Genomic DNA, 14,516 nt, shown 5'->3' with positions numbered 1-14,516 from the left:
TTAACCAGATGCAAATCTCTAGATATTATCCCTAAAGGCCTCATCTTAAAACCTCCTTTTAGGAGCCGACGTTCACCCAGAATTGTTCGTCGAGCCAGTAAGGCACTCCTATCTGACAGAATACATTTCCACTGGTATAATAAGGCCGCCCAACTGCGACGGATCCAGCGTTTTGAGGATTTCATCACCAGGTCTGTGGACATTAATGACCAAACCCGCATTTTTACTGCTGTTAACAGTTCATTTTCCAAGATTTTCAAGAAGCAAAAAGCACTGCACATTAAAAAATTTTCCTATCTCACATGTCAGCAAAAATCAGCTTCTACTTCTACGTCCATGGTTTATTTATTCCGTCTTGCAGTGCATACATTCACTTATCTCCTTTCTTTCCCACACACTACATGTTTCGGCATAATATTGCCATCTTCAGGTGATTACTTGTCCACGTCAAACCAGTTCATTGCATGCCATGTTCACACATCAAAATAACTAAAATATGTATCTATCATATACATTGTCAAACGTTAAAAATATTAAAATTGTTCGGGATACCACATCGCTACGTCGCCCCTCACTACGTCTGTCACGCCCATTCTCCTTTGTTGGATCACTCCTTCACTATCTTGTGTGTTGTGCTTTGGTTGTGTCGTGCTCCTGTGACTGCGTGTGTTATACTGTGAATGTATGCACTGCAAGACGGAATAAATAAATCATGGACTTAAATCAGTGCAACAGGACGCTAAAATATAACATTAGTTGTACTTCTACTTCTACAGAGTCCAAAAAGTTTGTTCTGAATCTCTCCAAACACGTATTAACGAACCCCGAAGAAGCAGTCCTGCAAAAAGGATTGAATTTTGCAGTGAGTAAGCCTCACTCAAACTTAGACATAGCCTGCGCAGTGGAATCAGTCATCCCACAACTTCCACGTGCGAGGGGGTTGGAATTCAGATGGAGGATTAGAGCCATGTTGGAGAAGACCAGGTCCCCACGGAACAACATCAACATACAGGAGATGGCAGCTATAAAATCTCTGAAGCGAGACAAGGACATCAGGATCATACAGGCAGATAAAGGTAATTGCACTGTGGTACTGAATGAAGTCGATTACCAAAGCAAGTTAAATACCCTACTACAATCTGGGGTTTACGAACCAATAGAAAAAGACCCAACTTTGAAGATTGAGAGGAGAATACGATGTCTATTATCCAAACACAAAACATCTCTGCCCACTAGGGTGAAACAAAGTCTCTCCCCCTATTACACCAAACCTCCTCACCTGTATGGCCTTCCAAAAATCCACAAACCTGATATCCCACTGAGACCAATCATCAGTTCTATTGGTTCTCCATGTTATGCTTTAGCCGGGTATCTTCTCAAAATACTCAGGCCCTTTTCCGGGAAGTCCACATCCTTCATAAAGAACTCCTACCATTTTGTGCAATTACTGAATTCCATCACTCCCCAGGCTACTGATATTTTGGTCAGCTTTGATGTCATCAACATGTTTACCAACATCCCGGTGGACGAGGCCTTAGTTGTCATTGGTGATGTGCTTCAGAAAGATGACACATTGGCGTCACGTTCTTGCCTGCAATGGGATGCGATTATGGAGTTGTTGGAGGTATGTCTTAAAACCACCTACTTTCAAGTTGATAATAAGTTTTTCCAACAGAAGGATGGCATGGCCATGGGCAACTCCCTATCTCCCATTGTTTGTGACCTGTATATGGTCCATTTTGAGAAACTAGCTTTGGACTCAGCCTTATTTAAGCCTTCCTGCTGGTTCCGATATGTTGACGACACGTTCGTGATCTGGCCCCACGGTCCCAATACACTTCAGAATTTTCTCATTCACCTCAACAGTATTAGACCAACCATCCAGTTTACTATGGAAACTGAAGTCAACAACACTATTCCGTTCCTGGATGTTTTGGTGACAAAAACAGACGCCACCTTTTCCACCAAGGTTTACAGAAAGCCTACCCATACGGGACGGTATCTGAACTTTGAGTCCAACCATCCACCCCACATCAAGAAGGGACTAATCTGGGGTCTTCAAAAAAGAGCCATTATCATTTGCCAGGACCATAATGACCAGCATAAAGAAATATCCCACTTAAGACGGGAATTTCTTACGAATGGGTACCCCCCGAGTTTTATCGACTCTGCCTTTAAAACAAAATCCTGCTCTCGACCAGAACAGAATTACATGGGTACTATGTACATTGCATACGTTAAGGGTGTTTCCGAAAAAATCAAACGGATAGCTGAACGGTTCAAGATCAAAACCATTTTTCAAACAAAACATACTCTCAAGAGTATGTTTGTCAAGACCACTCCAAAAGGAGAACCTCAGCATACCTCACATTGTATTTATAGTATCCCTTGTGAGTGTGGCAGATATTACATCGGGGAGACTGGAAGACCGCTGGCAGTGAGACTTCGTGAGCACAAGCACACGTTCAAGGAGGGCCTTCTGGACAAGTCAAGATTGGCCCAACACGCCTACGAGGAGGACCATTCTGTGAAGTGGGATGGAACGGGGATCCTGGACCTCGAGAGGAACGCTACCGTCAGGAAATACAAGGAGGCAGCATATATGGCTTGGGCTGGCAACACGATTAGCCAACCCAGCTTGGATTTCTCCATCATTTGGTCACCCCTGGTGTTTGAGGAAATGAATGGCACTCATAACAGCAAGAAGAGGGGTGATTAGAACTCCCTAAGGTTTCCCCCCCCTTTTTTCCTTTTTTTCCTTTTCTCCTTCACTCTATATTCCTGTAGAATATTTCAATTCTTTCTTTGCTCCTTGTCCCAGACGATTTGGGTCTTTCAATAATTTTTTATCTTGATTCGTCTTTTTATCTCCCATTGACAACTTCCCACTATGAATTGATCACCCTTGATTTCGTCCCCTGCCAGTTTGTCCAGTGATTGAGATTAGCTTGATCTAAGGGACCCAACTGTATAGGATACATAAGAACCCTCCTTACCTTTTAATTTTTTTCCCATTTTTTCCCTTTTTTACCTCCATTTTACTTACCTGAGGACGGTAGCAGATCCAGCTTCCGAAACGTCGTGGTTCAACTGACTGGGACGATGGATACAGTCCAGAATTTTAGTTTTAATAAGAACAATCCTCTCAAAGGTGACAGAAAATCGAAGAGAACCTTGCGGCAGGACAACAGGGAGACAAGGCAAGATGTCAGGTCTTTCCTCAAGAAAATTTCCTGCTATAAGATGTTTTATGTACTTAAAACAGACATAAAGAGTGAGAGGACTAATCTAGGAGAAAAATTCCTAGAGCAAGAAGGATTTGGATTTTTAAAAAAGACCTTAACTCCCATTAAATAAATGACTATATCATATAATGAGAGAATTGATGAATATCCTGATCCTGAACCTTGTGAAGTCCCTACTCTGCAAACTTGTTCTCAATGCGGAGTTTATTATTGTAGAAATGTCGGTCGCCTTTGCCTCTGGAGAGGTGAAAGAAATGGTGAACTTAAAGTCCCCGGAATGACAATGGCGAATGGAGATCCAATTTATCTGAATGCTAATACATATGATGAAGAAACAGTTGACCAAGAAATCGACAGATTTGTCGTGTATAAGAAAATTGTCGAGGGACAACTGTCCAGAGCTGATAAAAGAACTGTTGAAGCTCTAAGAAATTCAGAAGCAATTAGATACTCCTTCGCTTATTTAAGACTGATTCACTTGGAACACAGGACAAGACTCATTAAATATAGGAGTCACTTAGTCTATCCGTTACTCTATAACAAGCTGATGGAAGAGTAATTCGTATTGAATCGCTATGCAAAGCCTTTAATCGAAGAAGCTCAAAGGAAAGTAGCTGAAGATAGGGTGATGGAAGAAAGAGTTGGCTACTATGATGAAGAGGTGAACTGTCTCATCGGAAGCGACATCAAAGATATCACTAATTATATCAAACCTATTTGTGATTAAATGAATCTGCGTCCCATTCTAAAAAGTGAGTTAGAGAGATTCCAAGAGTGTGATATTGCAGAAATGTCATCAGAGATGGAATCGGAAGAACCTCTAAGACTACAACTGATTGGAGTGGCAGCAACTAAGATGCTTCATGACGCAGCAGATTATACAAGACTGAGAGCTCGACACTTTGAGAAGGATCATCATGTTGAGTATGAAACATGTGTTCGAATGAAGCTCTCGAAAGGATGCAGGTTCGGAACACAATGTCCGTACCTAAATCCAGACGGTGAGTACACAGTATATTGTGACACTCTTGAAAAGAAGATTGTGGACGACCCACTAGGAACTTATTTGGTTGGGGGAGAGCAGCGGCCTTATCAACTGAACAGCGTGCCACTTTAGAAGGAGCAGGTGTGACTGAGGATGACTTTGGTGCAACTAACACCCAATTTCAGATAATTCAGCCACTATCTGAAAGAATTGGAGACTTTGTTCGTAGGGCTGAGGCATCAGTGAAGTTAGGATCCTCAGTTCACAAAGTGAGAAAGGTTCAATATCTCAAATTATTTGGACCGAAAGGGATGTTCATGTTGAGGGAAACTTCAATAGAAATGAACATTATACCGTACCCTATTTTTAAGTTTACTTACTATATGGTGCAATTGGTCGGAGACCGTTTGGAAATAAAATTGAATTTATATCAAAGGATATTTTTTCCAAGATTATATTTCCACTATACAAGCATACTTCAAAGAGTCCAGACGATTCATTGAAAGTTTTGTTTCTTAATTTCAACAAAAGACCTAAGGTCGCGGTGCAAGGGCCGAGAAGGCCTACCCCTCATATATTACATTCTACTCTAGGGACTAGACACTGGGTTTGGATTCATTACTTGATTTGCGGAACAGTTATGACTCATAATTACAAATGATTATAATAGTCTCGCTAATTTACACACACTACAAATAAATACGGCTGTGGTAGGATAATTGTCGATGGTGCGTTCACCTGCAAAGCAATGTCTACACTTCACACCTTGACCAGATGTGGTGGATAGAGCAACAAGAAAACGTATCGTCACCCTTTGCGGATCTCACGACCACAAAGGGGATCAAAAACACAGGCTCACGTACTGGTTATCCAGAGNTGCCGACATTCTAGAAATATTCTCCGAATTTAATCTGCTTCTTAAATTCTTCGTGAAAGTAATTTGTATTTGTTGGTAACACCTGAGCTGAAAATGGAAAATAATTTCTCACGATTCCACATACTTACAGGCAAAATGACGGAAGAATCTCCATTTGTTGCCTGGTAATAAAAGAAAAATCTAATTTTTCCATATATTGTTTCAGGAAGAATGCCGATGCTGGACGCAATCAAATATATTGAGTGTGTTTTTGGCCTCTTCGCTGGTAAGTAACATATTATCACATGTTAGTGAATAGACACTGGGTTTGGATTGATTACTGGAATTACTGAACAGTTTATGACTCATTACTACAAATGATTATAATAGTCTCGCTAATTTACACACTCTACAAATAAATACGGCTGTGGTAGGATAATTACTGATGGTACGCGCACCTGCAAAGCAATGTCTACACTTCACACCTTGACCAGATGTGGTGGATAGAGCAACAAGAAAACGTATCGTCACCCTCTGCGGATCTCACGACCACAAAGGGGAGGGAGACACGGGAACAGGAATTGGTTCTCCAGAGAATCACTATAGTCTCATGAAGGTGTGGAAAGGCTGCTTTGTCGAATATACCCTTGAGAACCTCTATACTGTAGTTGAATCACGAATTCGACACCATCCTAGAAACAGACTGATAAAAACACAAAGACTTCACTCAGGTTATTCACTTTCTCTGAACAAATGCCGGGATATTCCGTCAGAAAATTATTACATTCTCTGATGTACATTCCAATCAACATGCGAATTCTTCATGGTAACAGGGAGATGTTATGATAATTACAATTGAGTTGTAAATCTTACAACAACTCTTGAATATTAACAGGTATTTGTTTCTGTTCACAGATGCAGATACAAGCAACACGGAAACTGCCAGCTAAAAAATGAATATTATAAATATCTGCAAGAGGCTTTGAAAACCCTTCAGCACGGGAATTCAAATATCGCTGTTGTGGGTCCTCTTGCAGCAGTATTTTTTAATTGAATCTGTAAATTTTGGTTTAAATTATATGAGGTATAATTGTGATTTTTCACTGAAATCATCTTAAAAGATGGTTTCCTATGATGTTCCCCTAGTGTCCTACTCGTGACCAAAACGTCATCTATATACACTAAACATCTTTCTCCTATAGATTCCCTCAGAAGAGAATTCATGATTCTCTGGAACGTAGCCGGTGCTGCTTTTAATCCGAATGGCATCCGAACATATTCGAAATGTCCGGTCGATTCGTTAAAAGCAATTTTGAGCCTGTCTTCAGGTGTGATTAAGATCTGATGAAAACCTGATGCACAGTCTAATGCAGAAAAATATTTTGATTTTCCTATGTTATCGAGAATCTCTTGAATGTTAGGAAGCGGAAAACTATCTCGTATAGTGATATTATTCAACTTACGGAAATCAACACAAATGCGCCATTTCTTTTTACCAGACGCATCTAGGTTTTTGGGTACTACGATAAGAGGAAAATTGCATTCACTCTTACTCGGAACTACAATACCGTCTTCTAACATTTCTTTAACTTGTTTATTTACTTCCCCTTTCTGCTAATCTATAGTTTTTTAACGTGATGGCTCGGCCTTTTCAGAAGTGAGGAGAAGGGATATGATGCATAGCAGCGGTGGATGCTGTTAGCTTATCGCCGTGTAATTTAAAAATGTCAACATATTCCTCACAAAGTTCTCTAATACTTTCTTCGCCTTCCTTTATATGCGACAACCTTATTTTTTGTTCAACTCGTCCAAACGTTGTTGTGAAAAAAGATGTTCCTTTCTTAGCCTTTCAAACTTACATGGGGGTTTAATTATTTCGGTAGGGTTAAGGTCATAATGGGTTCGGCTGTTAAGTTTACTATTAAACAGGAAACAAATTCACCATTGCATTCGCCTAAGGAAATGCCACAATAAACTCCAGGTAACTATTTTTGTTTCTCTATTAATCGGACACCTTTTTCTCTGGTTGGAATTTTCACAATACCCTCGCTTAAAGGAAGTAAAGCAGGATTACGAGTCATCACATAACCATTTTCAATTAACCATTTATATCCTAAAATGACATCAACATTACTTGGTAGCTCATCCACGATATAAAATAAAAATGGTTTACTTTCATTAATTTCCAAGTAAATGCCTTGTGTTAAACTTCTACAGCTTCCTGTTATTCCTTGCATTGTCACGAAGGTCTCGACAATATTTTCTTTTGCAAGTCTCTTTAAACTTTTCCTTCTTACTAAGGAAATCTGCGCGCCTGTATCTATTAAGCCAGTTCCCGCCTCTACTGTGAACTTGGGGCAAGTTATATAGAGCTCAAACGGGTTATGACATCTCTGGGCGTTCCTTCCGAAGATTGGCATGTCAGAGCGTACACCATTTTACATAAATGGGAAGTACCTCCCATCGCAGAGTTACTATCGACACAATTTTTCCTCCGCTTACTCTCTGCGACAAACCCAGTGTCCTCCGAAGAACCCAGGTCTTTATCAACCTTTGAGTGGGGGTGTCTCCACTCTCATCTGATGGATCTCGAGCATTCACCCTTCCTATGCAGCCTCTTTCACTGCAGGTGAACCTCGACTGCCGGATCCACCTCGTGGCCGGTTTCCCTGATAACAGTTTGCCATCAGATGTCCTCTTTTGCCACACTTTGGACATTGCGACGCATCATTACAATTTCTTGCTATATGCCCTGGCTTCAAGCAATTATAGCAATTCTTAAGTGCAGAAGCGGCCATAACTTCTCGCTTTATAGGAGCTTCCTGCCTCCCACCAGGATGACTTTTTCCTATTCTCTCTTGTTTTACGGGAAGGTTTCTTGGATACCATTGAGGGTTCTGTTGGGGATTTCTGTATCTCTTGAGTCTTTAATTCACTTTCCTCTTGGATCGTTTTTTCAATAATCTGAGCTAAGGAATCATCCTCCCTTTAGCTTTTACTGTAACTCTGATGCGTTCATCTATCAGCCCCGAAATGAAGGTTCCTTCAAAAAATTCTCCAGTTAATTTCAAACCACCTTCAACATAATGTTCATTATCCTTTTCCTCTAACCTGAGGAGCCTATGTCTGGCTAATGTCCGTAATTCCATTGCAAAATGATCTAACCTAGCTCCCCATTGTGCTACGGTTTCTGACGGTACTTGTTTTGAAGAGAACAACAAGCCTGTATAATATTCTACTGTCCTCTTTACTAGGTAATTTTCCTGTAGAATACCTTTCATTTGTCTCCAAGTGTTCCTTTCGACACGAGCTAACAATTTATCTTTCGCATCTCCTTGAATCTTTGCGACTACAAATTGTAACAACAGTTCTTATTTACTTGGATGACCCACTCCAATTTCGGCTTCTACCCCCTCAATAAATTCTCTTAATTGTTTTCGATTACCCTCTAAAGGCCTTGGTATCAGTTTTATTGCTTGCATAACCGAAATGAATGACCCTCCTTCATTATCGGAACTTTCATCATCTCCCATGATGTTATTAAAACAGTTATTCAAATCTGTGTTGTTTTTAGTCAGTTTTTTCGGTAGCCTCCAGAAATAGGATCCTTGTGGGAGGACTGCTCCCAGTTTGAGAAACTGTGANTGACGTAACAAAATAACTATAGGGAGCTGACCCCTTAAATCAGCCCCCAACAACAAAGACATATTTAATGTAGAATACCTACAACAGTGTAAAATTAAATTTGAAACACCCAGACAAAAAAAAGATATTGTACAATGTGCAAAATGTCAAAGATACGGACACACCAAAAATTACTGTTATCAAAACGAATATGAGTAAAATGCGCAGGCGATCATTCAACAGAGCACTGTCAACACAAAGAGATATCTGAGATCTTGCGATGTCAAATGCGTCCTATGCAGTGGTAATCACCCAGCAAATTATAAGGGATGCATGGTTTATAAACAGCTACAACAACACAACTTTCCACCGCTCAGATCGAAACAATACTCGCTTCCTGCACTAATAGGGCGCTATCAAAAAACACAACCAGGAATGACATTCAGTCAAGCAGTCAAACAGCAGTACACCTCGGCAACTCCAACACAAGCGCCAACCGTAAACCAGCCAGACCCAATTCAACAAATAAGCGACACACAGGAACTGCAGGCAATGATGAACTAATGACACAAATGAGCACCATGCTAAACCTACTAACCACATTTTATTTCTTGGCACTACAGCCCCAGTGGGCCTAGGCCTACCTCCATGAACTTTGACTAACCACATTACTCACTAAAATAAACTAATGAATAAAGTCCTCAAACTAGCGTTATGGAAGGCAGACGGACTGTCACAACACAACGATGAATTAAAGGCTTTCATAAGCAGCATTAATGATGATCTCAGAAACCCACTTCACTAGTAGAAGTTACTTCAAAATACCCAAATATTCAATCTATGATACCAAGCATCCCTCTGGAGCCGCTAGCGGGGAACTGCGATTATCACAAAAAATTCAATAAAACATCACGAAATATGCAAATACACTAACGAATATTTACAAGCAACCAGCATAATAGTGGACGAATGGAATGGTCCACTTACAATGAGGTTAACCAATGGATCAATTCTGTAGATGATGACATTTGTGTGTTGTGTCCAAAAGAAGGCGAGGAAAAACTTGAAGGACGTCTCTTTGTTAAACTTACATATCGTCGACATCTGTACCAAACATCAACTGAACACAACATAGCACAAGTCATGAAGTACTTTCCTTACCAGACGATGAAAATGTCAGAGTTAGAACTGTTAAAGATGTTGGAAATCATGAGTAGGTGCATAGCATCAGGTCTAATTGATGATACCATTCCAATCAATCTTGACATTAAGAAGTTTAACATGCAGTTCCGGGAGGATATGGTTAACCCACTCTTTACCGAATTGGATAATATTTTTGGGTTTGATTGGGTATACCAAGACACACATGCAGGTTTTGACCGTTGTCTTCATGACCAACCTCATAACTCGACCACCCATGCCCAGTACTGGAAGGGATCCTTATCTGGAAGTGTCTTGCCATTACTTCCAGATGGGTGGATGTGAAGGAATGAGGCAAAAGGTTTGGACACTAGTTACACAGATGTGGATTCTGGACTTTGCTTACATTCACAGGTACCGTGCACACCTGATAGGGCAAGGTGATAATCAGGTAATACTTTGGCGACCCACAAAACACATTAGGCTGGACATCCATGCTGAAACAAGGCTTTTTATGGATAGGTTAACAGCATACATGGAAGAGGTACAATTGCCCCTCAAGCCTGAAGAAAGTTGGTTCTCTCGGTTCTTTTTCCAGTACAATAAGGAGTCATACTTCAAAGGGGCACATCTTCCAAATGGAATTAAGTATGCAATTAAGACGAGTCCAGACAGTAATGAACTAACAGATACTCTGGACAACAAAGTTGCAGCAATTGCCACAGTTGCAGAAACAACTGCCAGGCGAGACCCTTCTGCTGTACCATCATACTTCATGTACGCATTTGAAACAATCCTCCTATGCTGGCGAGAGGATGTTCTTGGGGAGCAAAAACCAGTCCAGGACTATGCCTTTGTACCTTTATGGAACAGAGCAATAGGTGGTTTGCCTGGAACATTTTTCATCTCATTGACCCAAAGAGGGTTATCTGATAAGCTTACTACACAATTGGCAATCTTAAAATACCTGGAAATTCACAACAAAAAACTGTTTACAGACATTCTCAAGACATCACTCTGTTTCCGTTACAGGCTGCTTGTACTTGATCCTGGAGCACTCAATATTTGAGGAAGCATGGGTATTGAACCAACTGTTCGTCAGCAGGTCCAAAACTGTGTTCAAGAGATAGCTACAAATCCTCGGGTTACCAAACTCTGGACCAGCTTATCATCAGTTCCCGAAGATGAACTCATTAATACACTGGTCAGCATGCGGCCATATCATGCAAGACTTGCAACAGAAATATTCAGGTGCAGTGATGCTGGAATTCTCCAAATTTTTTGTGGACTTTTTGAAAAGACACGTTCAACCATCAGCCTGACATTCCAAAAGCGGAAGGATGAAGGGAAGACAAGCCTAATTCATGAAGTTAGGAAGATAGAAGGACAATGGATTAAGGATATCCAAAAGTTATGGCAAGATGGGAATGTCAATACATTCTCAAGGACTATTCTCAGCTGGGGAAATTGTACAACTCAGCTTGCTGAGCAAATGAGAGAAACAACATGGGGTTTCAGAATCCATGGGGCAACAATCCCATGTCCCATTGAACAAACAGCTATATATCCCTGGGATAAATTAACTCCAGAACTTAAACAGAGATCAGTCCTAGTGTCAACATCTGAAACATTCCGTACACTTGGTGATAAATGCTGGACATCATTAGGTCCCTATCTGACTTATTATGACAGTTCAACACAAGAAAAAGTAAAAAAAAAACAGTCACTAGTCAAGTTGAAGTGTCAACATCAGCAAAGGCAACTAGAAGATTAGGGACTATTAAAAGCTGGGCTGAATATGTACAGAGTTCAACACTGGTGCAATTGGTGGATATCTTATTGAGGGAGAAAGGAGTCCCCGATGTTCCCCATGCCCCACAGGTCCGTGGAGGTAATATTTTTCATCGGTTTCACACGGCGTGTGATAAGATGTCATGTCTTATAAACTGCCTAAGTAGCATCAACAGCCATTTCTCTCTTGGAACAACCCACATGACAAGGTTCTCTTCAGGTGGAGAAGATTATACAATCTTCTATCAAAGTGTGTTCTTCTTTGCTTGTTGGTATTTACAAACTGTCTATGGTCACCACAGTCAAGAACGAAATAAGACACATGGATTTGTCCTAGTATGTGATGGTTGCACACATACAGTGCCTGAAGCAAACATCAAGATAGGTCTACTTAACACCTACCAAACACGTCCACAAGAACCACTGGAGCAGAAGAAATATGTCAAAGATGGTGAGATTGCACTAGGAGTGTTTGTTGGAAAAAGATTAGCAAGTGCAGCATTTACATACGAACATGAATGTTGTGTGGATGATTATATTCCACTCTTGGCCTGGGGGAATGCAATCTCAATGTCTGTGACAATACCAATGTTCCGGCAAGCAGATCCTCGAGCAGTCCTATGGTCACTCTGTCTAAGGTATTCATACCTCATTCAATGGGCTAGGTATCATAAACGTGCCATATCTACAGCACCTCTTACACCTGCATCACTTGCATCTTTTGCAGGATTACTTTTAAGGAGTGGATTATTAGCAACTTACTGCACATGGATGCGATTTGTCCCAAACCATGCAGGTACAATAAGTGCAACTGCTCTGTCACATGATTTACCTCTTGGTTGTATTCATTTCATTGAAACAAACCCTGGGACTTTTCAGAAATATGGGGCAATGAGATTCTCTGATGAAAATGAAACAAGACTAGTCCAGAAGCTCAAACAAATTGAAGATGTCTTTTCAATCACACTACTCAGAGATTCACTCAATATAACAGATTTAGGTACTGAACAAGAGTTTGAAGAAACATGGACAGCCACTCTTCACCCATCCATTGCAAAATTCACATTTGCATGTCCAAAGTTTGGTCAACGATCAGTGTGGCTTGGAGCAGACAATAAGACAAAGCATAGGGGGGTACCAGGTCCTCTAGTCCCTATTCCCTGGCCATTGTACCACCTCACACGAGGGTGCGGGATCACAACTAGTGCATCAAGTAAATATATTCAACTCCTATCACATTCAATCTTCAAGACTGACTTCTCACCTGATCTCATTGTCTGCTTTGCTGAAGGTTCTGGAGACTTACTAGGAACATTGCTACACAGATACCCGGATGCAAAGGGAGTCTTCAATACTATTATGAATGAAGACTCATTTGGTGCAGTTGAACCTTCCATCTATGTTCCTGCAGAACTAACTGGCTGCAACTTACAAGAGCGAGTTGTTGAGCTCTCAACATGTGTCACAGGTGAAACTCACCTTACAACCACTCAAACGTGTGATAAACTTTCAGGAGTAATCAAGAATGTTAAACATGATGTAATGCTTCTGACAATGGATGTTGATGAACTTACCTCAGAAGAAATGGTTAAAATCTTTCACACTGTGAAGACTTTATGGATAACATCAACAGCTACCAAGAAAACAGCTATTCTGAAGTTGTTCTACACACATGAGATAGTCCAACCCCTAAACTTATTGTGCACAACACTCCAAACATCAGTTCTTATGCTGCAAACAGGGAGTTTTTTGCTGTGCTACACCAAAATAGGCAAAAGAAGAAAGCAATTGACCACCAATAACTGGATCAACTTTTTGCTGTTGCATCAGATGGATGAGTTGGAGAATTTTATTGGAGTTGGTCGTGATTTAAGAAGTATCTGCACTTGCTGTGATATAGCACTCAGGGACTTATCAGAACTTGTTGGTATGAGTGCTGAGGGATGGACACCTCGGAAATTGTTTGGTAGGATTAAATCTCACCTATCAAGTAGCTGGGAAGAGTTGTCAGATGATAACATTCTATGTCATCTAATGAGAGTTTCTGGAAGAGAGGTTGCTCTTTCAAGAGAGGTTGTGCCACTAGTTGTTTTGTTGGAGATGTGGTGTCGAACTTATGAAGAGATTGGAAGTTTGTTTTACCAACTGCAAACAACTAGAATAAGGATTGGCAGGTTCAATTCTAAGACAAAATGGCCTAGACCAACCTTCTTTTCACTTGAAGTTGAGAAAGGGATGGAATCAAATGTACTTACATCACATCCTGCTGCACTTAAAAAAGTTGCTTGAGCCTACCTAGCATTACCACCAAGGAAATTGAAACCTGCCAGTCTAATCTGTGATACCAGGGAAATTCATATCAACAGCAAGGACTGCATTGTGAGAAAGATAGTACTGTTCTGGTGCTTATTTGTGTTTGATGTGTTGTTTGAGTGTGTTTTTAATACAGGTGTGAAAGTATAGTTGTACATACCTAATTCTTATTTATATTTCTTATGTATAATATTGTTTATTTGAGCATGTGTGGTTGTGTTGTATAAATATACCGGTATAATGTAAATGTTAAAACAGACGATGGATTATCGGCTCTGATTGGGACATATATAACCTAACCTTTTGTAATGTTGAGTTCTTGATGAGAGCAAGCTAAAATTCAAGTGATTTAGAAAAAGATATTTGGTTGACGGGTGGCCTCAGGCTGGCTACTCTGAGGTCGTAGATAATAAAACTTTGAGATTTTTTGTAATAAATCTTTATCATCAGGTACTTTTCCTCAACGCTTAAAATACACTGTAATGAAACCACTTTTTAAAAAAGGAGAGAGAAAATGCATCTCTAATTACAGACCAATATCCATATTGATTTCATTTTCAAA

The 14,516-nt window shown here is 40.4% G+C and overlaps 1 protein-coding gene across 1 annotated transcript; it reads left to right on the top strand.

Annotated features, from left to right (window-relative positions):
• The first annotated feature begins 53 nt into the window (after nucleotides 1–53).
• Nucleotides 54–3,033, top strand: LOC111872590. The gene is made up of 2 exons (XM_023866655.2): nucleotides 54–326; nucleotides 763–3,033. The coding sequence occupies exon 2, from the start codon at nucleotides 968–970 to the stop codon at nucleotides 2,717–2,719; it is 1,752 nt and encodes a 583-aa protein (XP_023722423.1). The 5' UTR covers nucleotides 54–326; nucleotides 763–967; the 3' UTR covers nucleotides 2,720–3,033.
• Nucleotides 3,034–14,516: the final 11,483 nt, after the last annotated feature.

This window comes from Cryptotermes secundus, unplaced genomic scaffold (assembly GCF_002891405.2).
Source record: "Cryptotermes secundus unplaced genomic scaffold, Csec_1.0 scaffold1641, whole genome shotgun sequence".
NCBI classification, from domain to species: domain Eukaryota; kingdom Metazoa; phylum Arthropoda; class Insecta; order Blattodea; family Kalotermitidae; genus Cryptotermes; species Cryptotermes secundus.
Note: the sequence above shows the minus strand (reverse complement) of the source record. Positions and strands in the feature narration are given on the sequence as shown.

What these genes read in the sequence shown, in the direction of transcription:
- LOC111872590 (XM_023866655.2), top strand. Translation starts at nt 968, where the DNA reads ATGTTGGAGAAGACCAGGTCCCCACGGAACAACATCAACATACAGGAG.